At 43.0% G+C, this 27,019-nt stretch overlaps 1 protein-coding gene across 1 annotated transcript in view; it reads right to left on the reverse strand.

The window, feature by feature from the left end:
- ANK2 (ankyrin 2) overlaps nucleotides 1-27,019 on the reverse strand; it is a gene marked incomplete at its 5' end in the record, with an annotated part of 168,552 nt that overhangs the window by 35,128 nt on the left and 106,405 nt on the right. The window contains 9 exons of the mRNA XM_082482440.1: nucleotides 844-969; nucleotides 2,194-2,422; nucleotides 6,981-7,077; nucleotides 8,907-9,111; nucleotides 9,983-10,194; nucleotides 11,263-11,417; nucleotides 14,099-14,323; nucleotides 25,786-25,889; nucleotides 26,531-26,633. Of these exons, the coding sequence (XP_082338566.1) occupies nucleotides 844-969; nucleotides 2,194-2,422; nucleotides 6,981-7,077; nucleotides 8,907-9,111; nucleotides 9,983-10,194; nucleotides 11,263-11,417; nucleotides 14,099-14,323; nucleotides 25,786-25,889; nucleotides 26,531-26,633 (1,456 nt within the window). The remainder of the gene's footprint in view (nucleotides 1-843; nucleotides 970-2,193; nucleotides 2,423-6,980; nucleotides 7,078-8,906; nucleotides 9,112-9,982; nucleotides 10,195-11,262; nucleotides 11,418-14,098; nucleotides 14,324-25,785; nucleotides 25,890-26,530; nucleotides 26,634-27,019) is intronic.

A 27,019-nucleotide genomic window follows, 5' to 3' on the forward strand; every position in this document is an offset into this window, starting at 1 on the left:
TGGCATACACAAAGTCCTAAATGAAAAAGCAGCTTACAAAATATTTCCGGGAAAGAGATTGCTGGGAGACAAGCCCAGCAATAAAACCCCAAAATATTGCCGGGAGAGAGTTTAAAAGTTGTCTAGCAGCATACAGCAAATTTAATACAATGAGGGAGTGGGTTGCTTTTCTCCACTTTTGGGATGTTTCCATTCATAAAGCATTTCTCTAAAATGTATATGCGTGCTTCCTTTTTCCTTTGTTCTCAAAAATACGGTAAAACCATAACCTGAAATATCCAAAAAGGAGCCACGCTTTCCTTACTGCACCCCCAAGGAAGTTTTGCGTTGCTACGGAAAGGAGGATGACTGGTTGAAGAACAGCTGTATCTGTATTTACAGCCGTATGCATATTTACAAGCGTAGGGTACAGTGATCATATTTCGATAGATTTCTGCCAATTCGACAATCTTTTCTGACACTTCTTTGCAGTTTCCACATTTTTTTTCCTGCAACGTATTGAACCATGATACGGAAACCCAAACAAGATCAAACTCTTATCAGCTCTTTAGATTATTAGGCGGAGAACAGGATTCCTGGAATTACCATTTGGGTGTCTGAAAGAATGCTGTGGAGGCGTACATATATAGCAGAACACAGGCACAGGTAATTAATTACATTCAGAGAAAAATTTCAGGTAAATTTTAGGTAGCCGCTTCTGGTTGTTTCGACTACCCTCGTCAACATTTAATCCATTATCATAAAATAATTTGGAACCACTCTTCCCTCTGCTAAGCTTATTGTAAACTCGGAAGTAGACAAAAAAAATAAAAATACAGTCTGAAGTTCATGTTATAACATTACCTTAACAAACAATGGAAGTCTGTTTTCCTTGAAGGCAAAAAAACTGAATATATGATGTTGCCCACTCTTTGTTAGCGGCACCAAATTACCGAAGCAGTCGACATAGATGGGTTTTCCTTCTAATACCTATTGGAAATGAAAAAGAAGGAAAGCAGCAATTAATCACAGTGAGGTGGTTCGGATTTCGTCTTAAGCACAATTCTACAGTAGTTTCGATCAAGTCAGTAACTAAAAAAATCCAAGTTGTCTCCTGGCAATTTGCTACAAAGCTAATTAAAACTAAGTAATCGCTGCGGATGACCACAGAAATGACCGTGAGGTACCTGGCTTGAACTTAGGGCTCGCCCGCATCCATAGAACTTGATTTTAGGCTAACTGAGGAGAAAGCCCATTTACAACACCTATCCGCCACCTCTCACCTCACTGCTGAGTGACTCAGGTCTTTAATCTTGTTGTTCACCTGGAATTCTTACAAAATATTGCATTTTGTTTAATCTCAAACAGATTCCATAATACTTAGTTGGCAGCAGCTGCTCTAGTTAGGAATGTGAATTCAAGAAATGCCGACTCTGACACACGAGAAAAGCAGGACAAAGAACCTGAAACTGCTGGACTAAATGGTAACCCCCACCTTCATTTTATTACCTGATTTCCTAGCACAAAATCAGCCCGCTTTCTAAGTACAACTGTTTAACAGGTCCACCATAAAAAAGCATCTTGGGAAACCAAATTCTTTCCATTCCGTTTTGTCCCAGAGGTTTTCCAAACCTTAGTCCCGTCACAGAGAGCTCGGGCTGAACCAGCCCGCTTCCGTATTCACTGTCTCCTGGACTCCAGCTCAAGGCTCCTGCTACCTTATTTTTTAATTGCTGAGGACTGCCCTGAGAACACACTGGACGTCCCATTGGAATGCCGATAATGCTACGGAGGAAGCAAAAAACGGTATTTACCACAGTCAGACAGGGAATCCCTTTCTAACTCCTGACAACCAGCTGACCGGATTCCCTTGGGGGCGAAGCACACAATTACCTTCCACCGTGGTAGGCTGGATCCGGGAAGACCCAAATCCAGTCAGCCGAGTATAGCTAACCTGCCCTGTGGACTAAGAGATGGGCAATTGCCCGCTGGGAATAGGATTTCATCACTCAAATCCGGCTGCCGCTTTCCCCTTACATCTGACGGAAGTCCAAGGTGCCGACTTATCGCGATGCACGATGCTGCATCACGACGGTATTTGTTGGCACTGTTATTTTTCAGTACTTGCGGCAGATAGAAGGCAGAAAAAGCTTAAAAAGCTTAAAAACAGGCATGAGAAAACAGAGAAAGCTCTTTAAGATTCTTCTACAGTACCTCTACGTCCCTGCTTCTGGCAACTTCCGCAAAATTTTCTTGTTGTTCTAGAGTTTTATCCACCTTGTCATCTGTCATGCAAAAACATCTTAACCGTGCTTCGATGGGATCATGCGATTTGGCAAACACCACAAATTTGGCCATGTAGGGGACACAGATAATCTCTCTGTACACTTGGGAAGCAAAAGTGACGGATTCTTGGGTCTGTCGGCAGTCTATCAACCAAAACCTGTAAAACAAAACGAAGGGTTGTGTAATCAGCGCAGAAAGATTTAAGCAAGAAAATGATATATTTTCCCATCTTGGCAGCATTAGCTGGTAACCACACCAATGGTATGTGATGAGTCTGACTGAAGTCAGAAAAAAAAATAGTTACCATTTGGGAAGAATAGCCTACGAACGCTCACGGTACTCTCTACGCATTTAGGAGCACGAAGCAAAATCAACAGGGAAAGCATTTGGACCAGAACTTACTCTCCTAAATATCAGATGCAAACCCTTCACGGAGTCTCCCGCTCCCCAAATTCCAGGTCACTGTTTGCCTTTCTGATAGGATCTCACTCAGCTGGAAGCTTATTTGCTTCCAGGGACGTGACTGGCTTGTAAAGGCTTTAAGAAGTTCACTTGTCCTGCGGCAGACAGTCTCATACACCTTCTCCGAAAATTTAAATATATGAGCCTTTCGTGGTTTTGTGTTTATGAAATATCTATATGACATCTGTACGGACGTTTATAATAATTAAACAATTATTGATGGCTTGCCAAAATCAAGAAATTCTGGAAATTCATCACAGTACCCAATAAATGTTTTTTCTTCTATTCCAAAGTTGGCCATGGCCTAAACTTTGTTTTCATCTGAAGTGATTCCTTGTAGTGAGAAGATGTGGTCCAACGTTCCTGCCTTTTACCCACAAATAAATCTCTTCTAGAATAAGCTCAGTGGTCTCTGTTTTCCACCACTGTCAACAGTTTCTGATGACGTTTCAAACAGTGGTTGATCTTATCACCATTCTTCTAGAGCTGCCCAAAAGGTCTCTGAATTTGCTCTTGTTTATCGCATGTCATTATTTGATTTCTACGCAGAATATAAGTAGAGAAGGGTGTACTGGAAGCGTTGAGTTCAGATTCCCCCTTAACTCTGCACTGCGCCTTTCGTCTAGAGAAATACAGGTTCTTTTTGACGCCTGGTTGCTGCTAAACATCTGACGACCCAGAAAAGAGTAATGTCCCATACAAATCTTACTAAAATCGCTTATAGCTGGTCATACGCCGAGCCTGTCGCTCCTCTCCCAGGTTATGACTAAACCGTTAAACTACAGAGTGGCAATTTCATCCTTTTCTCTTCGGCCCCCCGAAACCTTCGTAGGCATTGTACCATTCCCTGTTTGTAAAGCGCTGGACACACCAGTATACCGCGCTCGGGTGTTAGTGGACCACCTGCAAACTTCCGACTCACTCACGAGGGATGCGGTGAAAGTTTCCTGAGTTTTCTTGATGAGGAACAGGAGACTCCAACGGCTTTTGGCATGCGCTGCTAACCCTTCGGTCTGCTCTTGGACCTCCATCTCTAACAGGTCCAATATAAAGCTGACTGACTTGTCAGCGTGGTTTCCAACGTGCCGTTTTACTGACGGCACCTTTCTAATGCGCACGCTGAATTTTCCACGCCAGCGGTTCCCAGTCTGTGACACGTGTACCACAAGTCAAACACAAACACGTTCCAAGCAACCGGCAAATACTACCGGAATAAATGACTTCCTCTGCACGGTGTGATGCCAGGAGCTGCCACCGCTGTCTCATTCAGGTACCACCACGACAGGGAAATGCTTGAGGGGTCCGGTTATGAATTGTCTGATTTAACTAACATAATTATTACAAATGAACGTCTGCCTCTTACGAAGTATCGCTAATGCATGCGAGTTGGAGCAAACCGCCTCAAAACTTAGCAAACGTACACGCTTACTCAAGACTACTTGGAGTCTCCTTCTCTGGAGACATTCAAAACTCGCCTGGACGCCTTCCTGTGCAACCTCATCTAGGTGTTCCTGCTCCGACAGGGGGATCGGACTAGATGATCTTTTGAGGTCCCTTCCAATCCCTAGCATACTGTGATACTGTGAAGACAGACCGTGGGTGTTGCAACTCAGGTCTAGAACTTGAGCTTCCAGACCAGCTCCTCTTGTGTCAAAACCGACCCTCCTTCTTTACTGAAAACTACGGGTTCTTTACCCTTTTCTTTGGGCCATTCAGGCCGGGGCAACATTGCCCAGTAATAAAAATTTACAGAATTTCCTTATACTTTTGTCAGGACAACTGAATTGTTATTTTGCAAAGACAACAGCTTTCACTTGAAATAATTTCACTTCTACTCCTAAAATTTCAGCGGCAGAAACGCACCAAGCATCTTACGAGGAGTAACGTGTATTGCCTCCTTTCTCCGATATCACTTCATTTAGTTTCTCTGTGGAGCTGATGACATTTCTCTTGAATAAGATTCACGACGTGGGTGGAAAGCACGCTTGAGTTTGACACCCGTAGGATGGAAACAGAAGTCATATGAGGTCAAAGACACCTCAAAAGCTGATATAACCTACAGGGGGGCTTATTACTTACTGTAGATTACAGGGTATTTTCACTCACAAAGCGTATCTTTCCAGTGTGATTTCTCCGGTCTTACTCACCTGCAGTTGAATAATAGCGAATTTCACGCTGCGCTTATCTTTAGAACATTTAACAAACACACTGGCTAAAAAACAGGCTGGTGACATTTGAAAGAAAGCGTGTTTGGTACATAAAGGCTCTGCGTACCGATACTTTCCTTCCCATGCGTGGGAGAACTATGCTACGCTGGACTCAAACGGGAGCGACTACATCCGCTGAGAAATCACCATATGCTCAAATGATTTGCGGCCATACACCAGGGGCTAAAAAGCGCAAACGGATACTAAAATTTTAAAAAAGCTGCAGCTCAGGAAACGGAAAACAGCTATGCCTGCAAAAGCTGCAGCTTCATTCACATGTAATTTAGACAAATGCACCTCTCTCTCCCAAGCTCATTTTGGACAGAATTAGCCTTATGAATGGGAAAACTGTTCTCCGTCATTAACGACCGAACTAGATAGAAACAAGTTACTGTGGATAGCGGTCAGGAAGGAACTGATTCTCAGCAGGGCACGTGGGTAGATGCACTTTTAGACCAGGGCACAAGTGCAGAAATTCAAGTTAGCTCGTCCTTCAGCTAAGAAGGTAATTCATCATCTGACTGTAAATGCATGAAAAAAATCCCATTTCCTATCTTTAGCAGCATTTAATGCCACGCTTGGGTTAAAGTGGTCTGTTGAACGTTCGTTTAGATTAAAAAGAAGAGGTAGAACGCATTAAAATCTCTACATGGGCCTCCACCTATGACACAGAACATTAGCAACAGTAATTAATTTTAACATAATCAGTGGGATTAGGAAACAACCGCTGCTAATATGGATTGTAGTTCCATAAACTGTCTCCCTCCTTCTGGCTGTATTTCATGCGTAGCTCTGCTGGGGACTTCACAATTTTAGGGACTTTGACGTCTCAAACTTTGCCATCTAGTCTCCACATCTGGTTCTTAAATTAATCTTTAATTTATCCCTTTCAACAGGAGAATGCAGGTAGCAGATAAGAGCTAAAACACACTTTAAGATCTCCCTCTTGTGGCCGCTGTTAAAGAAAAATCAGCTGAACTGAAAAGAAGGGTACATAAGCAAAACCTCCACCTTAAGTGGGAAGAAAGCCGTTTCTGAACTGAGGAGGTCTAGAAAAAGAATTCTTCATTTCGCCTAATATCAAAGTTATACCGTGGACCGGACTGCGAGAGCTGAACTTATTTTAACATTGAATAAATTATTCCATTAAATAGCAAACCTAATCTAAAAGTAATAACTGCTCAGGACACCGCACGTTTGCCCCGAAGGAAACGAATTGATTTTCACGGGCAAGTTATTCAAGGTTTTTGTAACTGCTTGCTAGACTATACACCCTAAATTTAATACTTTCCAGGTCAGGGACTGCCTCTCCTGTTACAGAGAAGGAGATTTTTGAGCATTTCTGTGATATAAATCACGGGCGGTACACAAACTAAAACACGTACATACATACAGCATTATTATTTTTAATATGAAGTCCTGTTTTCAGAAAGACAGCAGCTGAATCTCATCACAAGAACAGATGGTGGGAAGAGATGCTTCCAGATCACAGTTCGGTACACCTACGGGCCTTTCTGCGTCGTTTCTCATTTGTTGGATATTGTGGAAGTAACATCTTTTATAGGATGTATACTGAGCTACCCAAATAAGGGATTTCTGTTTCCATGGAAATTTGCGTATCTCTGCATCTGGGAGAGAAGGGGCATTCAAAGTGAACCCAGATTTTTTCTAACTACCTGAAAATGGAACTGGTCCTCACCTCAGATTACTATTTCGGAAAAAAAGGAGGATGACATGAGTTCGTTTTTGGAATCGTAGCAGGTCCTGACTGCAAAGGACTAACGTCCGAGCTAAAAATGACAAGGACATCAAGTTCTTTGCGCAGCCGGTAAGGACTGTAGTGCTTCCAGCTCCCGTACATCATCTGTCTGGGCGAGGAGGCTCCGGGCTTCCAAAATAACCTCGCCAGCTGGTTCACAGCATAGACAAAATACCTATGTTCCTCCTACTACATAAACTAAAACAGTTTAAAGGAAATATTTGTCGAAAAAACAGACACGCCCTTGGAAGTAAGGCTGTATAACTCATGCGTTGTTGGATAGGTACCTGGCAGACACATTTGTTGTGAAGGAAACACATTCATTAACAAAAGTCAGCGGTGTTGTTCCAGTGATGTCTTCCCATTGGGCAGGGGTGGTTCCTCCTGAAAGGATAAAGATTTTTTTAAAAAAAAAAAAAAAATCGAAACCAAGCAAGCCTGCAACTTTCTTGCTTGTAAGAAATATTTTGACTACTTCCGAGTTTTTAATCGCTATGAAACCAGTAATAATCCCAGACGTGCCTTCTCCTTAGGTCCACGTTATTCCGCTTAACGCTAGTAGGATTGTGTGGGCTTCCCCTGAGAAAACAAAGCGCCCAAATGATTTTCAAATGATAAGCCCTGTAGCACAGCCCCAGAATTTTAAAAGAGGCTAGACTTCTGGGGGGAGAGATGTAATTTATTAGAAATTACTTTCGTTCGTTCCAGACTATTCACATACGTGGGGCAAAACTGCCCCAGACATGGAGTTGTTAAACCTGTATTTTTACGCTTGGGAAACAATAATAGTGTTGCTAATAGTAACAAGTGCAATTTATGATTTCTGTTACCTACTTTTTCAAATAATTCAAAGATTCAGATGCGGTATGTACATAACTACGACATTTCTTCTGCACGTTGCTATGAAAACCTATGAAAAAACCTGTGTCTGACAAGCTCCCTGGAAGATGCTGCAGTTGAAATGTGCACCTCCGTATCACGCTGAACAAAACCATTCCTATCAGTCTGTTACGTGTTTCGGCCCACTCTCACGGACCTTCCCAGCATCCTATTTGGCCCGGGCAGCTGAAAACGTGGCCACAATCACCCAGCCCGCGGCAGCTGCGTTTTTGAGTTCTTCAATATATGTCCCTGCCTCACCTCTTGGTGAAGGATGCCCGGTTGGTTTCCAGTTACCTTAAAATCACACTGAGCTTACCGAAAACAGAAATAGCAGTCCTTATTTTTAACAGCAGTTGCGAATATTTGCGGAACGCATACCAAGAACTAAAGGAAAAACTACGCGCGTGAGCAGGGCTAAGTCAGAATGTGTGCCTGTCCCTCCTCTCACATGCAGCTGACTTGTTAAGATACCCATTTGACCCCGTGGCAGAGTCTTTAGGCAAACCTTAAACCAAGCTGTATCTGTAAAGGAACACTAGTTTTCAGGAAATACCTCCTTTCAGAAAAGCATTCCTGGAATCAAATTCCCCTCTTGAGTTTTCTAGAGGATCCTTGCAGATCCCTCCAAGAAACTTACTCAAATTCTTCTTCTTCTCTGTTTAAATAAACATTGTTTCCCTCTCTCGGAAATGCAAATACTTCTTTGTTGACCAGATGTTTTTTTTTTCCAGTGTTTCAGCAGCTCCCTAACACCTTTGTATCAAAAAATTGTAAAAGCACCTGTTCTCCGGAATGACCCATCGGCACATCTCAGCGTGTCGTTCATCTTCTATTGGGTTGGTTTTTGAAATCGGTTTGAAAATTAAGGAAGATGCTCACTTCTAAACAGAATAAACGCACGCAGCTCATTTCTGCCTCTTAACTGAGACCGAGACGCTAATTGCTTTGGAGTTACGGCAAGCATAAAATGTTTAACTCCAATATTTTCCTCTGAAACACACTGCTACGTTATGTCTGTAGTACGCTTGCTCTGCTAGGCAGAGGTACGTTGCTTCTCAAGAAACAAATTGGAAGGAAAACGCAAAAAAAACCCCAAACCAAAACCCAAACCTGAAGCCTATGATTATATGACACATCTCTTCTTAGTCCAAACAACGAACGCTATTTCTGCTGTAAAGTAATTGTTGGGAAAGTAGTTGACTTTCACAGCCTCTCACCCCAGTCGGGTTTTCCCCAAGCTTTCCATGTGGACCATCAGTTGAACATATTCAGCCCACGGCGACCGACAGTTTTCAAGATGCCCACAAAAAGCGCTAGTATTTGCATCCTACCTGTTATACTGCATAGTAACCTCAAAGTGGGTGCGTCGCCTCCGTAACCGTTCATGATCCCGTCGCTGGAGGCCTTGGGCACGGGAATCGTCATCGTGATGGGTTTATGGAACTTCCTTCTCCTGGGCTCCAGCGTGACTATAGGACTGAAGGTAGCCTTGTTGCCTAAAATCTTCTTTATAAGTTCAGTGTGCATAGGTTGAGCCTTTCCAAAGCAAAAGACAATAACAGAGTAGTTCCTTGAAAACAGTTTAACGAGTACGTAAAGAACTGGGTCTGTACGTTGCCACGCAGTCCTGAAGTTTTTACACTAAATGCCGCAATTCCCCCTGAAAATCCGCAGCCAGAAGAACTGACTGCTGGTGAGAAGGGGAGACCTCCCCTTTTTCAACTTTCCCACGCCTCCCTCCTCTTCCCATCCCCTTTCTTGCTGCTTTACAGCATTAATTTAATTCGCTTAACCAGTAGCAAATTATTCCCTTGTCACTTCCCCCCCCCTCTCCCCCCCCTTAGAACAAGCTGTGAGCTATTTTAGGAAGCTATTCAGCTATTCGCAGGGGATTTCAACGCGCAGGGTCTCGTGGCCGAGGTAAGCTGTGGATGCATGCGGCAGGAGGAGGGGTAGAGGTAGGGGAAACGTTTCTGTTTCGACGTGACTGTTACGAACAGTAAACTGTTCGTCTGGTTTACTTCACGCTGAGACTCTGTCCGTTTGACCCAGTTATTACAGCACTTAGTCCTTCTCTGATGCTTTTCACAAAAAGTATTTCAGAGATGGTTCTACGCCCTACGCTAATAGCATCATCGCCAAAATCCGGTGCTTTTCCCGAGATCATATAGACAGTTAACAGATAGGAATCCGAATAGACTGGAATACCCAAAGCTTTAATACTTGCTTTGACTTTTGCATGGATTTTTTTCCTTACTTATTTTTACTAGAAGCGCTCTCGACAACAACATAACAATATGATAAGCTGAATATGTTGGTTCTCCATTCAAAGAAGGTGATTTTACACTTTTTTTTTTTTTCCCTTTAAAAAAAAAAAAAAGATAGGCCTTTAACTGTTTCATTGTACCTGGAGGCCAACGCGAATCCGTTTGGTTAGAGCCCCTTCTGGGAAGACCGCCTGCACTTGTGGTACCACGGTGCTGCTGAGCACACCTCCCTCGGGTCCGATGAGGTTGCTGTCCTGTTTGATCCGGGAAACCACCGCGAAGTACTGCGGGAAATCTCGGGTGATGATGCGGCAGATACGTTTCTTCTCAAGCTCCTCCGGAGTGTCAAGTACTGAGGCCAAAAGAGAAGACGGTCACAAGGCAGGAATTTCGTAGAAACAACACCGTGAACTTCAAAACGCGTTCAAGCTTTTCCCAGTTTAACCGCGATATACAGAAGTATTTCGTCTGGAAATCAAAGGGGAAAAGGAAATGCACCCCCGTATTGTAACTAAAGCACGGAAAGCAACAACGGAATAGACAGACAGAACAGCTAACTGAAGGGAGCTTAAGACAGCAACCTCGGAACACGCTGACAACATGCCCAAATCCGCAGGCGAACCAGCAAAGGGGTCTGCCCAAGCCCCCTTCCGCTCACGTGTTTACGCTACGGCCTGGAGGAGCGTCAAGGAAACTAAACTGCAAATCAAAAAATTATCAAAGTCTGAGTTCAGCTTTAAGTATGTGAGTCGGCTCGTTTTCCTTTCGCGTTTGTTTTGTTTGTTTGTTTGTTTGTTTGTTTGTTTGTTTTTTTTAAAAAAAAGCGCCTTTGAAACTCTTCACAAACACTGCAGACCCCAGACAGCCCGAGGCCGTTCTGTTCTCTCGGAAAACAGGAGTACCCATGACTGACATTCCCTCCCACACACGTAGCTGCTCGGAAAGGATTAGTATGATAATTGCCTTGTTTTGGAAGGATGTTTGCTATGGAAGCTTTTCACTTAACACTCTGAAAAGGAGCAGCCGAAGACATAAGTTCGGCATCTATTCTCAACGTGGTGAGGGTAGATTTTGTTTTGCCCAACAAACCAAAACAAAACGATTTTTGTCTCACAAAAAAAAAAAAAAAAAAAAAAGAATTTGTTTCGTCCCAGTGGCGTGGTCTACTTTAGCAGACCGCGCCAAGGAAGAACGCCCGAGTACGCAGCGCTTCTGCTGGCCCCTGTACGGAGACCATGGTGATGCTCCAGTGTGACTGAAATGAAGCGTGTGAAGAAGGTGGTGTCAGAAATCCTAGGGCGGACCAAACGTGAGGTGCTAAATATAATAAATGGTAAAAAGCTATTACCCCCAGTTACAGAAGCAATGCAGGGGCAGAATACAAAAAAAAAAAGAAAAAGAAAGAAGTGACACCGGATACCTTCATCCATCCCATTCAAGATTTCATTCAGCTCATCCTCAGTGTATTCACAGAAATGCTCCTTCCAGCTGTCCCCGTTCTCGCTGCGCAGGATCACCAGCTCTCTCTCTTTCCCGCGCAGAGCAGCAAAATGGGGGATCTCCACGATCACAGGCCTGGCACAGCAACACAGCGCATTAAACGCATGCGGGAGAGAGGAAGAAACAGGATTAACGGCAACTCTATTCAGTCTGCTACAAAGTGACCTGGAATTCTACCTATTTTGCTGGAATATTTTGGCAGCATCCTAAGCTAGGAGGTCACTAACACGGCTGAGATTTTTACAGGGACCCAGCAAACGCGGAAGGACAGATTAAAGAGTGCATTCACCTCTTTCCACAGCGCGAATGATATTTGGTAAGGTAATGGTGCTTAGCCAGAAATTTGGCAAGTGTTTTGCAAATCGATAAAAAAACCCTCATGCTCGTTTTAGCGGTCACTACCGCCTGGGTTAACCTGCGCAACTCCATTTCAAAGAGAATCTACTGTAACATATATGAATAGTGGGACAAATTCTGATCTCACTTATACTCGTGCGAATCAGAATAATTTCATTGCAATTGTGTCCTGTGCCGATTTTACTTCATTGTAATCGCATACGCATTCCAATGAATTTATTCCTGATTGACACTCTGGGAGAGATAAAGGAGGTCTGAGATCATCTGGGTTTCTATTTCGGTACAGGAGATAAGAATTTGCCTCGTTGCCTTACAAGCAGATGTCAATATATGAATCAGTCCATATATATACACGCACATACAACACATGTGTACGTATAATGTATCTACATTTATATACGCATACACGTAACACACTCTTAGAAAGAAGAGAGCAAATACAAATATATTTGTATATACGCTTCTCTAATTAGAGGACTCGGGTTACTATGCACATAGTGAATGCCGTGTGTTCTCTTATACTGGTGGTATCCGACATACAACTTATCGATTAGTCAGTCCGTGATACAAAAAAAACATCTTAAAATTTACAGTAGATTCCTTTTTTTTTTTTTTTTTTTTCCTTTGGTGCCAATCCAGGTTGCTTTGCTACAGACATCAAGCACACAACTAGGAAGATGTCATGCCAAAACGAAAATGAAGGCCACAGGTACTTTAAGAAAAAGATACAAACATACCACCAAAACAAAACCACAGACCACAAGGGTTGAGAAATGGTCCACTAAGGGTTAGGTATACAAAATTCCAAATGATAGAAAGGGACAATAATATCATGGGCATAATGACATAAAAAAATCATATTGCAGAAGGAGGAGAAGAAGGGGGGAGGTCAGCATCCATCAATTTGTTTCAAGTCTCTCCTACCCAAGGAATTTGGTCCCAGGAGGCCCCAGCTGAAGGATTCGGCTGACCAAGCTTTCTCCCTCATTAAGTGGGGGAGGAGCCGTAGGCAGATGAAGTTTACTGAGTACATCCAAAGCAGCAGTGAAAGAAAGAACATAAATAAACTTTATGTATTTTTTGTGCCAGAACGCCAGTGCCGCTGTCCGGTCCACGGAGCGGAATTAGGCTGTACACCGAATAAGGTTCCGTCCTAGCGATGACAATTTGGTCGTGAAAATCAGCAACGTTACGTTTCGTTAATTTAGGATCTTTTCTCGCTTACGGGAAGACGAGGGGAGTTTTTGGCAGTGAACGCCACGGGAACAGGATTGGGACCTCAGAATGCATCTCCGCAAACAGGGCAGTACTTTTCTGATTTCGCTGCCGGTACAACACCCAGAAAAACGCTGCCAGGAAGGGCACAAAGACCTGAGAGAGAATACAGCTGCGCTAGAGCCTGGTGAGATATTCTCATTAGATAGAGAAACCGTTAAAAAGAAAATGGGAGACGTACTTAAGGTCCATTTGCGTGTGACAAAAGAGAACGGGAAGACTGACTGTGACGCTATTTCTTCCGCTCTTTAGATTTCTTTCTCCGCCTCTTTAAAAGCCGCCGAGATGCGAAAAGAAAAAGCGTCGCTTTTTTTTTTTTTTGCAATTTCGGAATGAAGTTATTTATCGTAAGCGAAAGGGTTCCTTCAATCATCCACTTTTGGATGCCACAGTTGATAGGGAGAACAGTCGGTAAAACAAATAAAAAAAAAAAAAAAAAGTGTGGATAACTGCTGCTTTCGGCTGAAAATTGCTAAAACAAGCTCAGCAGCAGGCACAAATCTGACCTTTCTATGGGTTTTGCAGCACAGGGCAAAAGAAACGGCCGAAAGAAAATTCCAGGGTTGTCCTATTGCTTAATTTAGCAATTTCAACCCCGGAAAAATCAAAGGCACTGTGCTTCCCTGACAGTCCAAATTACTGATAACACAACACAAGCCTCTCAAATAAGCAGCTGTAACTTGTGTTGGACATGTAAGCAGGCGCTACTTTTGGGATTCAGATCAGCGCTGTGCTATTCCTGCCTTATACGTAGATTATTTAAATACAGTATGAATCGCCTTTTCTGGCTCCAAAGGGGTCTTTTCCAGCTATAATAGCACAACACTGAGTAATAATTATATCCAAGGAAGCACGTTAACCTTAGCGCTAGTGGTTACAATACCCGTTTTCAAAGGAAAAGGCGGAAAAGCTTTGTGAATCGTTAACTAACAACCGATCTGTACTGCGTACGACCAGGGCTGTTGCCATATGTTACAAACATCATTTTTTTTTTTCCGTTTTCTTTTTCTTTTCTGTTCAAGTCTTGGAAAAGGAACCATTTCAGTGCAACTCGCAAACGGACGAAACTAGGCCGAACGTCTCCCTTCAGGCCGTACGGCCTTCCCCCCTCCATTCCCCCTTACCCAAGAAACTGAGCCCCGGAAGGTCCAACTTCAATCAGGCGGCTGGCCAGGCCTTCGCCTTCCACCATGGGAGGCATGGTGGCCAGGCGGTGGCGTTTCACCAGCCGGCAAGTCACTCGCGTGGGAGCCGTGCATTTCCGCGGAGGGATAATGATCCGTAGCCCGTTATGTCTGCAGCCTCTCATGGCACCCCCGCGAGCGTCCACCATGAAACTAACCAGGAAGCTGGAAAACCAGGGGGGGGAAAAAAAAAGCAAATTAGATAGATACAAACCACACGGAAATTCCTTTTGGTTCCGTTCCCCACAGGTTAACCAACTCCGTAGGTAAATGTAGCGCTTTCTCAAGACGGGCAATTAGAAAAAGCCTTTCTCCCATGTGAAGCGCCAAATCATGCTAAGCTCGTTTACTAATTAAACTGACCACTGCTGTCTGAGAGCTTGTCATGGAAAGTCTTATTTTACAGCGCTGCTGTCGGTAAAAAAACCCCCAGCGGTCACTGATGCATGTGAGCACATGGGGAGGTACCTATTGGAGACAAAGTCAAGTGCAAATATGGCTACCCTGTACCTGCAAGCATCTATATATTGTAAAGTCGGCACTCTTTAAATACTTTACAAGCCAATACATCTTCCTGAAGAAAATTATTTATGAAATAATTATTTATTATTTATTCATGTAAAGCCAATTGCGACTGGAGGGGCTGTTGGGGTTTGTTTTTTTTTTTTAGGTCAGCCCTATGATTTTCTAGTTATTCGATAAACTGTAATTTCTAACAAACCCGGTTTTGGATTAGAAAAAAAAGAATCACATTTCATTCTGGAGTCTGTGGATACGATTTGTAATACATCAGGGGAGCTAGCACCTCTTTATATAAAAAACCCAACATGTCCTTATTTTTTGAAGACAAATTTGGGATTTTCATGAGATGACAATAGCTACAGTCACTGTATAAGAGGTTTACTTATGGAGTTTTGGTTTTCTCTGTTTCTTTGCACAGCAGTACAATGTCCCAGCGGAAAACTCAGAGATGATCTACAGGGAGCCCTCTTCTAGCACGTGGTAAGTGACCGTATTTCTTTCTTTTACTTTAAAAGGGAGAAAAACATTTTGTGGAACTTCTTTTATGCTGAACTTTTTATAGTTCTCTATATAATCAACAGTGAGATTTCGACAGGTTTGTTACAAAGATTGGGGACATTCTTGGGAAAGGTGTAGAATGACTTTTTTTTTTTTTTTTTTTTTTTTAATTTTACTGGTTTATGACTTCGGATCATGCCTGATGCGGGATGGGAATGTCAGGTTGCTGGAAGTGAAAATAACACTAGACGAGACAGAAGGGTACCGGGCCTACTTCTACCCCCTAAAATAGAATCATCGCGTGGGGAGTCGCAGAAATGCTACCGAAGGACCTGCAACAGAGAAAAGCCCTTATAACAAATCCCGGCGGTTTTCCACCGTCCCCCTTGCCCGCTCTGTGCAACAAACATTGCCTCCGGTCTCCGTCCACGCAGCCACGAGGAATTCCCCATGCGGTAAAGACACAACACTCCACACGCCGTGCAAGTCAGAGACATGGATGATGGGAAGGAGCCGCAAGCGCCGGTCGGAAGCACGCCATGCACCACGGATGCCAGTCGTTCTCACACATGCAGTCTCCTATTCTACTGCCATTCATATACCTCTAGGTTTTGTTTAGTGTAAAAGTCTGGGCAGTACAACCATTATCTCATTCCTTAGAGGGTGGTGTTTCTGTGGTTTTAACAAGGGGGGAAAAAAAGAACATGAAAACATTTTACAGCTTTGATTCGCGGGGGGTTAATTTAGGAAAACGGGAGCTTCCTTCGTAAAATACACACTTGACACATTTTAAAGCACAGATGAAAGAAGAGCTTGAGAGATCCTAACCGCTCAATTGTTGCAATAATGCTCTGCGGTTTGCGTTGCAATTTTCCTTTAAGGGGTGTTACCAAAGCGGTTCTGAACTGTGTTTCAGGGAATCGGTCCACGTCTCTATTCTAACGGCTGCGTTAGAGGCGGTTAACAACACGGAGTGCCGGAGGAAGACTTTCACGTGTTGATGCCAATACTATGAGCAACAGAAACGCTGCCCCCACAATTACCAGAAGCTAACGAGCGCTCTTATTGAATTAAATTAGCCTTCGCATTTTTCATTGCGTAAGCTGTCACGGATACGAGTCTTTAGGATTCAATTATCTTCGTTCTGCACGTAATACTCAAGACCGTATACTTTAACAACAGGATCGCCTTCTTTCGCTGTCCCTCACCGAAATATTGGTGGTAGGTCATCTGCTTATGTTCTCCTTAGCTTGTCTCCCCGTGTGTCTCAGCAGTGCCAGAACCACTGTTAACTGCCAGGAGAATACACACGCGCACACAAAAGGTAAGGGTCCCCAATCAAATCATCTCCCTCCTGACCACAATAACGGGCACTAAAACAGTACGGTGCTCCTTCTCCGCGCAGTAACTCCTTTCAGACCGACCGAAAGATAAGCGGAGCGCCGAAACGGTAGGGCCTTCTCATGGAGCACACGCTACGCGATGAAGGTAACTGGCTCGTGGTGTCGAACCAACGCAGAAGCTGACGCGGCAGGAGTCGTTTTTGGTTTTGACCATCCGTAACAAACCGGTATCTCGCCTCAGTGTCACAGCCCTGCGGTCCCACCCCGGGCAAAACTTGGGATGCGCTACAGACCGATTAAAAACGGAGCGTGGCATTTGTCTGGAGGAAGCGCTCGAGATGCAGAGGGCTGTCTGCGTTCTGGCCTTAAAATTGCAACTCTCCCCTTCAGTTCAGGTTCACCGAAGGTGCCTGGGGGGCCAGAGCAAGGTCTGCCAGTGAATCTGCCACGGGGTCTAGCGGTCACCTATCGCTGAAACCAACTATTGCTCCAAAGAGTGGAAAACCAGGCAAAGGTAAGTATCGCTGGGAGGTGGACACAAAGATAACAGCGGTTAGGATAAACACGGTAGGGCATTATTATTATTATTCTTCGCTTGTAAAAAGAGCTCTTTCTAATCGTAAGGATATTTACTAAATAAGGGGACACAATTTGGCAAAAAGGAGTACGCACCTAAAAAAAAAAGATTTGTGCCATATCCCTGAAACAGGACCCCCCAAGATGAAACGGGAGGTTCCTGACGGGTTCTGTGATTTCTGGAGGAGCCCGAAACCACCCAAGAGACCGCAATGACCCTTCAACTGCTGAAAAGCAAGTGCAGGCAAACATAGAATAGTACGACAGCACAGAGAGATTAGTGCCAGTTAGCACACGAAATACGGAGGAGCTGGTTCACAAAACCGGCTCCCTACTACTGTGAAATTTGCGGAAAACAAATTTTGGAGAATTAGTATCAATATAGTGCAAAAGAAAGACACCGAAGGGGAAAATTCCTCAGCTCCAGAGCCGCGGCGTGAACGTCCGGAAGGACAGTACGCTGATGCAGGATTTGTAGAGCTGACACAGAATAGAAAAATACATTCTTTTTCACCACACCACCCTGTTTATTTCCCAACTTTTTGCCACGTTCCGTTTTTCATCCACTTATTTAATCCAATTTCTCTTCACCCCTTTCTTTTTTTTTTTTTTAAATCAGCACATTTCACATAATTTTGGATATGAGATAGAGTCAAGCAAATAATTCATAACAAAGCATTTGCTGAATCACCGCAGCCTCTTTTCCTGCTTATTTGCTGCAGAATAGGGCATTTGGATGGTGACATTACTGTTCCAGGACTGGAAAAGCTTTGCCCTTTTGAAGGACTCTGTGTATCAATATCCAAATAATTCATACAAAACTAACACGTGACATAAAACGTGCTTCCTGAAAGGTGTGCATTTAGGAAAGCGGAAAAATTGTATGACTAATATAAAGGAAACGAAAAATGCAAATTAATTATTTTGCTGCCCACGCGCACACACACGCCGTTTCTCCTCTCCTTCATGTTTCTTTTGCCAGATGTTGGGAAGGGACTGCAGACCGAGATAGGAGGAGATTGTACTCAAAGGAACAAAACTAGCAGGAATAGGAGAGGTAAATCTTTGCATCGGTCTTCCCTGCTCTGACTTAAGACTTCGTTAAGATCCTCCTTCTGCAAAGGGCACGGGGCACCCTCTGCTCATGCCAACCGCAGGGTGTAAAAAGTGACTTTTGGCTAAGGAGGAACCTCCACGTTGCAATTGCAGGAAGCACTACCAACCACCTACGTGCAGAGAATGAAGAGGAGAGGGCTCATTAAAGAGATACACGAATGGCTGTGAAGAGTTCAAGAGGGGGAGGGGGGGAAAAAAAGGAAAGAAAAAACATGTTAATAAAAGGGATTAAAGGGAATCGGAAAGCTCTTACAGGTTTTCACTAGAAGAAAGGAAGCATCCTAAAAGATGAGGCTGAGAAATATTCCCGACGTGCTTCTATGATAATTTATTCTAATATTAAAAACGAAAGACAACATGACAGAAACCAAAATAACTTAGAGGAACTCAGTGTAGATAATAGCTACTATTTTCAGAAGGGGTTAAAAATGGCATAATAGGGGAAGGAAAACCTTAGCAGGGACTAACTATGGTTAGGAGAAATGACGTAAAACTGAGGAGAGGGAAAACAATATAAATAGGAGAAGACTTTTGGACAACTGATAAGTAAGAAAACACTCGTGAGCCATTTAAGAGAAAGGTGGCCAAAATAAGCGACCCGATTGATCGAGCAACGCATCAAAATTACATGTACTTTCCATCAGCAAAAGTCTATTTCGGAACATGTTTTAAATATCCTTCCTCTCACTACGTCTAGGGAAAGCATCCTTCTTTAGCGCTGACTTCAGTTTATCTTGGCAACCCATGGCAAGACCTTCAATTTCAACGAAGTGGCGATTCAACAATCAAAGCAGATTACGGGTTAAAGCAGCCAAGTCAAAACGTCTACGTCAAGGGCAACAATGGGACGGTCTTTCTCAGAACTAAGACAGCCTTCGAGTAACTTTCATTTTCCGCCAGTTTTAAAGGGTCAGCCAGAAGCGATGCACGACACGAGCACGTGACCCTGACAGTCTTGCAAACTGGATCGATACCGAGCTTCCCCGAGATTTTAGCCAGGTGGCCGTCCAATATAATAGCCAAATCAATGAAACAAATTAGGTTTCGGGAAGTCACTGCCTCCTCTCTTTTAAAAAGAATGCAGGGGAAATCGGGATTATCTTTTTTTAACGAAAAAGGTAAAGGACAAAAGCGGTCCTTTTCTAGGAACACGTTGTAGACTGCAGCGGAGTCTATACGTGCTTCTGTTAAAGACATGGTTAGCGGTTAGATCAAGCGTCATCCATTCTCACCGAATTTAGCCATACTGGCTCATAAATTAGAGAGGCCATTTCATTCTCTTTAATTTTAGCGCAATTTAAAACTACATCCTTGCTATACGAAAGGTAACGATATCACATCACATTGGCTACAGCGTCCTTCTGGTTGAGGACGTATATAAAAGGCCCCCAAATCTTTCAGGCTGTTTCCGTGTCTTCTACAGAGAGCAGAGCAAACAGCAACGGGTTTTCTAACGGTTCCACTCGAGCAAAACACAGACAAATATATACGCATTGGATTTATCCACCTTCCAAGGACAAAAAGTTGTGGTGTATTTTCATGAAATATTTATGTTTCCGACCCGAGCCCGAGTTATTCCCTTTGCTGATTTTATTCCTATGGAATTTATTCCTATGGAATTAACTCTACATCTACGCTCGCTTGAAAGATAATAGCAGGATGACTAAATAAAATAAAAAATAGATGTGTCAACACTGCGGGGGGGAGGGGGTCGAGGGAAGATACTTATTCTGCTATTTGTGAAGAATCCCTGTTATGTAAATAGCTTTGCGGAAGAGTCCCCGTCTCAGGTGGCTGCGAAAGCAAAGGCACGTTGGCACTCAAAGGCACTTCTCATTCTGCGGAATCATTGGAAGAGCCATGCAAACCTAGCGGCGGGAAGCGTCCTTCTAGAACAGGCAACCGTTCGTTTGAGCACACAAAACCAGAAGAGGCAAAAATCAAGACAGCCCCGCTTTCCCACGGTCAGTTCAGGTACGATTATTCTTTCAAACTAGCTCAGGCAGGCACACATGCTCTCATCAGGTGGCAGGAAACAATAAAAAGCTCTAACACGTCGTCGAGGCACATTTAAGAACTTTTCTGCATACGTTATCTTAATTTGTAAAAGAAACTGGGAAACGAGGAGATAGCAGCATTCAGCGTTAGTCGCAGTGTGAAGAAGCAGAAACAAACGATCAGGGTGCTTCAGCCATTGTAAAGTGGTCAGCTGGAGAAGGAAAACTGATAGAGAATCCGAAATTAAGAATAAAGGCCTCGATCCAGCTCCCGCTGAAGTCAACGGCAAGTCATTCCACTACCTCAGGGTGCTTTCCACCAGGCTGCAACTGTGCCATACATAAACAAGGCAAAATATACATTCCAGGAGGACAAAAAACATGATCCTGCACGGGAAACCACTAAAGTATTAACTTATGGTAACAGCCTCTTCCGTACTTTAGTCGACTACAGAGAGATTGAGTGACGTGACCTAAAAATACGGGTTTGTAGTTTGGGGTTTTATTTAGCCATTTAGTAATTTTGCACAGGTGAATATTTAAGATGATCTTCGCTTTTCTACGGTTACATTAAAGGAGATGAAGAGGTACAGTGCCAACAAACACTCAGTTTGCCGAGTGAAGGCACTCTCCTTCGGGAAGGTGTTCGGTGGGGGACCCAACGTGCCGGTGATCCAACCACTGATTAACTGAAGTCACACAAAAAATGCCTGTGGCGTGAAAAACTAAATATATACACTCTGGGTCAGGGCCGTTATTCTGCTAGATCCGATACGGTGGCACAATTTGGAAAACAGGGCCTAGGGAGTGGCGCTGCAATATTCTTTATGTAGCCGAGTGAGATAAAAGGCCCACTTCGTAATATAACAGTTGAAACTAAACCTGCCTACAATGGCTTGTGGTGGATTATTTGTGAGTTGGTTGGGTTTTTTTCCTTCCTTTTAACAATATTAAACCATGCCACCAGCAGAGAAAATGTATTGTTAATTAAACCAATGGTTAAAACTATCTAGGATCGTCTAAGGCGCTTCGTTAAGTTTTTTTGCGGTGGACTCACTCTGTGACCAGTATTCTTTTCTTATAGAGGACATAGCAGATGGGAGAAAGTGGACACCTACTGTATTAAGAAGAGAAATAGGGCCACGTGTAACTACTACTGCTAGTCAGAGTAGATCTATTTTTTTTTTTCTCTCGGCTAACGAGCAGTATCAAATCACTAAAGCATCCTGAAGTGAGGTAAGAGAGGAGGGTAAATAGGGTGGGTGAGAAGTGCAATGCGTTAAAGAAAGAAATTATGCAGAAGTTCACCTGCTGTTGTCATGATCAAGACATGGAGAAGAGCATCTGCAATAGAATAGATGATTTAACATCAAAAAAAAGAAAAGAAAGGGGAAAAAAAAGAATGAGTTAAATGAAATACTGAAATATTGGAAAAATGAAACAGATTTCTAAATTAAACACATGAACATATATATGCATACTCATTACACGTGAGAAGGTAGGAGTGAGTATGGAAAATCGGCCTACATAAACATCCTTGGCTACAAACGGTTACTACTACTACAGCAGTAACGCTAGAGGGATCTGGTTTCTCTACGTCCATCCTCACACTGGAAGTCAGGTCCCTACAACGTACAGTTAGGCGCTGAGTAAATCTTTCAGAACCACTTTCGGGAAAATGCTACTTGGTTTAGGTACCCGCATCTAACATTTGGACCGCTCTATACCAAAGGGTAAGGTATCTAAGGCAATTCCTGCCACTGTTCCTGATAACACAATAAATCATGATTTTCTTTTCTTCACATTTCCAATCTATCTAGGTCTGTCCTCCGCTTTTTTCCATTTCGACATGTTTCTTGTCCTCCTTTTGTTCTGCGCGACAGAACGACAAATTTCAAACGTTCAGTTTGACCTGTTTAGGCTCTTAGTAACGTGTCACTCGGCCAGTTAGTTTTCTGATGGCGCTTTTTATTATATATCTCTCTCTCCATTGCCATTTTCTTCCACCGACGTGAACGGCGATTTGGTCTTAATGAAACCCGCCCGCTGTTCTTCCTTATTGTAACTTTCTGAGTAAAGGTCATAAAGGCTACAGTGTAATTTGAAATCATTTAGGCTTTCAGATTTTAGAAATGACTATCAGCTGGTCGCTGCCAGGTCCTGTTTCCGTAACTATTTCCAGGAAACTCATCTCACATCGGGGAAAGCGACTTTATGGATTCGCAAGACAACACTTGAAATATATTTTGTTTACCTTGTTAGCAAGGATCCAGCCTCCTTTTTTGCAGACATGCAGCTAAGAACGACAATTCACATTATTTGTCACAGTTCGAGCTGCCCGCTCCCTCATCCTTCTCCCTTTTCCACTGACGGAAGCAACAACTTCCAGAAAGGTAAATTCACTAACAATATCCCAACTGTTCCATTTTGTCAGATACGAGTACTGATACGCTTGGATCATTTATTAGTCAAACAGGCACTTATTCATCAAATCATACAGAAAAAAATAAATCGGTGTCTTTCACTAAAAAGGCGTTTTACTGTGAGCAAGTCCGAGTTGGAAAAACCGCAGAGCTGCTACAGGTCTCGCTCTAGAACACAAAAGCAGGTTAATATCAAAGCATCAACTCCAAGCTCCTTCCTCACAGTGCCGGGCTCCTGACAGCGTGTCAGATTGGCCTCTCTTCTTATCTGCTATACTTTCATATACTTGCCAGTAAAATCCTTAGAAATATAATCTATGCAACTAAATTGTGGATTTTTTTTTTATGTTATTTTATTTTATTTTTTTACTGTATCACCAGAACTCAGGTATGAAAACAGCATCATTTTTCAGGTAATTTATACTTTAAAATCTTACAGTCAGCCTTATTTTTACCATTCACGCTTAACTACTATGGCTGATAGCGCCATAAGAATACGATAGAGTCAAGCAACGTCTAAATGCCGCAAGAGAAATCTTGTCCAGTGGGGTGTGTTTTTTTTTTTTGCCTTCCAACTTAATGAAAATATACGTGTTCTTCCCCGATAGGATATTGTGAGGCATGAGATTAAAACTGTGAAACGCATTTGCATTTATGTTGGCATTAGTTTTGTCTCTCGTAAGGCTTCAGCAGGAGAGTATACATAATATCCCCTAATACTACCTAATTATTTTCTTGTCTTCGAAATGGCTGCCAAAGACTCAGACCGAAGATACTGCTTTTCTTTCCTTATTGATGAAATTACCGACGTATTGGAACAATAGGTACACTTAAATTTTAAACGGACGGTTTAAAATTTCGCGGTTACGCGAAGGCTGAAATATACGCCTGCGAAATTCCACGCCGAGAGAACAGTTCTCTACAGATTTATCCCTTTGCTTGGGGGTGTTACACCGTGATCCACAGAAACGCTCCCCTACAATGGGAGATCGGTAAGAACCCGACAACAATTTGGGGTCAGCCACTGAAGTAGCGCAGGGAGAGCACAGCTTCATTTTTTTTCCTCCGGTTGCACAGAATACATCATTAAGATCATCTATGCCAAACGAATTACTGTCCAATACATTGCTGATGTGTTATTTTATAACAACACGGTCTGAATTCAGTAAATTTCCGGCGTTTGGGGCAAAACCAAGGCCATACCCTTCCTTAAAGCCACTAACAATGTTGATCTAGGATTTCTTTTCAAACACTAAGAGTATTCTTTCACGACAGACATATGCGACTTCAACGTGCGCACCTGAAACGTCAGCAGCGCCGCTAGTTCGTTAAGAACCTCGTAACGGTGCGTGTCTGTGCGTGAAGGAGGGGGCAGGTGATGAGACGTTGATATTTGGCGTTGTTCCAGCTAAGTGAACGCAACAATCGTGCGCACGGTACTTCTACAGTCGGTTCACTTTTAAAATAAGGTCCCAAAAGGTCCTAAAATAAGGGCCTCAACTCTAGAAGCCAATATATTTTCTTAAAAAAGGAGATGTAAACAAGATGCACCCCGACAGTTTATGACAACTTAATGACCTGGGCAAATCTAAGCCAGATAAAAACAAAGCGTCGTACAGTCTTTTCCAAAGGTTGAGTAATCCTTATTATAGGCTTCTTTATTACAATGTTTAGCGGCAAGTTAGTCGGGATGTATAAAAAGAAGAACGTAATTTGCGTTGCGTTAAACGTCACTATTTCATACAAGGCTGCAGAGAGAGCGTTGCTCCTCTTTAAAATCAGATATTCTTATCCTGCCGCTGCCATTCTGGTCATCCAAAAAGAGCTCAATATCACTAATATTTTTTTAAAAGAAAAACACAAAATGATTGCCCATCCAAGGAATAAATGCCACTCTTCTAGAAAGCGTTTAGTTCATCCTCTGCGACCACTGGAAAGACCTACCTTTCTGAAAGTCAAAAGTAATACTTCCTTTGGAAAAAGTCTGTAAACTCTTTAGGGTTAGAATAAACCACCAAAGCAATTTTAAAGCTCACATACTGACATAAACACATACACGCTGTACACACACATCAAGTATTTTCATTTAACTTGTTAGTTTTAGAGCTCAAGAAAAGCAAATCCAAATATCCTGCTACCAGCTAACAACCTTCTCAGATACGTCGCAAATCAGCCAATTTGCAATCGCAGTTACGACAATACTGCTCCTCTTCCAGACCAGGACTGCCTGTCATTCCAAACGGGACTCCAGTGCCAGTTTTTGAAAGATACGGACTGCAAGATGGTTGCAAACTCATTTGAGATTAACCAAAAAACCCCATCTTTCTCCTCGCGATGTCCTGCCCTGCTGCGTACAACGCAGCTCCACAGAAATGAAACGCTTCTTCGTGACACCAGTTTACGAATTTCATCTGCACACGCCTCACCAAATCTGACGGCAGGACACAAGCGTGGAAAAGAATAAAATTACTTCAAACGCGGTAAGCAAGAGCACTTAATACAAATGGACTCACGGATTTTGAGGGCAGCCACGATGAGCTCTGTAAGTCCGCACTTGGCTGGCCCTGCCACTTTGACCTGTCTTACTCGGTTTCAATGAGCTCGCCTCGGTGCGAGCGCTTACGAAGAGTCAGTTGTGAGAATACAGGAACAGAGCGGACAAATCCGTGTAAGAGCACATGACTTTTAGGCTGGTTGTCTGTTCCACGGTGCATGTAATTTAAAATCCTTGATTTCCTTTTTTTTTTTTAGCAGTCGTGACAAACACTAGAGTTGGTGCGTACCTAAGCTACTTCACGAGCACCGTCTGGAGCGATTAGGCTCTGGGTCTCACTCATTACTAACTTTAAAAAGGCACTGTGTTTATTCCTCCATAAAATCCACCCAAATGCGCATGTGTACGCGTCAATTATCTCATGCGTTCCTCTTGAACTCGGCTGAAAGCTCACTGACGTGCAGTGATTTCAGTGGATAGTCTTGGTACTCAGGCTCGCTTGACTGTCAGAGCTTAAGAGATCATAACCATTTATTAACCGCTCCAGGAGGCAACGAATTAAAACATAACTCCTAGTTAAGCATTAGTTGAAGCTGCTGCCACCGCAGGTACTCTGTTTCGTTTTTTTTTTTAGTATAATGCTAATTGATACACTCACCCTGAATGAATAGGGCTGGAAGAAAGAGCCACATTGTCCAAGTTTTCAGGGCCCCAGCTTAAGCGATATGAATTCCTTTCAGCTTCTTTGGCCAGAGTTGTTACCTTGGTAAGCAAAAAACCCTCCTTTTTACTACAATAAAATCAATTAATCAACCAAACAATAAGAAGATGTATTTTGCATAGTAGCGCCTAAAGTGTTTTAACTCTTTTTTTTTTTTTTTTTTTTTAAATAAAAGAATACAAAGGAGTAATAATAGCATTAAGATCTTAGAAACCCCTTATTGTAACGTTTTGTACTCGCTCAAAGTAATGATATGTTAGTGGTCCCGGTGAAAAGAATGCTGTGATTTACCAAAGTGGCATTTTGTAAATCTTTTTTTTTTTATTAACTACGAGCATGCTTCAGGATAGTACCTTTGAGAACAATGGCCTTGAGTTCATTAGGTCACCTGAATATTTATTTAGCCCAACGGCTGCTAGCGCCATTCAAAAATCAGCTAAACCGGAGAGCATTATAAAGGCAGTCCCTGTACTACATTCCCACAGCTCATCCCTTTCTTTTGGAATAGGGTTTAACATCGCACAGCGTAATTTGCCGTTAAATATCAACGAAAATTAGGTTTACAGTAAAATAAACAAAGCAGCACGCACGACAGGGCATCGTGAATACGATCCCAACTGTAATCTTTTTATCTTTCTGCGATTTAGCCAACCGATAAGCGAACTTCAGAGCATTTGCTTACCTGCTGGCTGGGGATCACCACCGTGTCGTCAATCATGGCGCTGTCCCTCAGGTAGGAGGCATGGCTCAACGTGTGGGACCTGTCTGAACTGAAGGATCGCAGGCTGGGAGGTTGGTAGGATGCCATAGCAATATATCGGCAGTACAGATGATGGTGTAAAGGTGTCATGATAAGAGCGAGTGGGAGAATGAAAAAAAGCGTGCTATTAGCAAGATGATGCAGCTTCCAGGGGGAGCAGATAACAGTCACGGGGGGAAAAAAACAGAGCTTTACAAATCTGTGTTACGCCACCTTTCCCACCAAGGGCCACAAAGCCTTTTGACCGACTTCTTTGCTGCAAAATGCAGAACCTAGAGACTAATCTAGACGACGGTTTCCTTTTCGCTCACAAATACTTTACGCTTGGCTTTGTGGCACGATAGTTGCCTTATAATAAAGAGCACGAATTGCTTTTACGTAAGGCTCTTTGGAGAAGTTCTCCCTCCTGCT

The sequence above is a fragment of the Vanellus vanellus genome (assembly GCF_965231255.1).
Source record: "Vanellus vanellus genome assembly, chromosome: 4".
In the NCBI taxonomy this organism is placed as follows: domain Eukaryota; kingdom Metazoa; phylum Chordata; class Aves; order Charadriiformes; family Charadriidae; genus Vanellus; species Vanellus vanellus.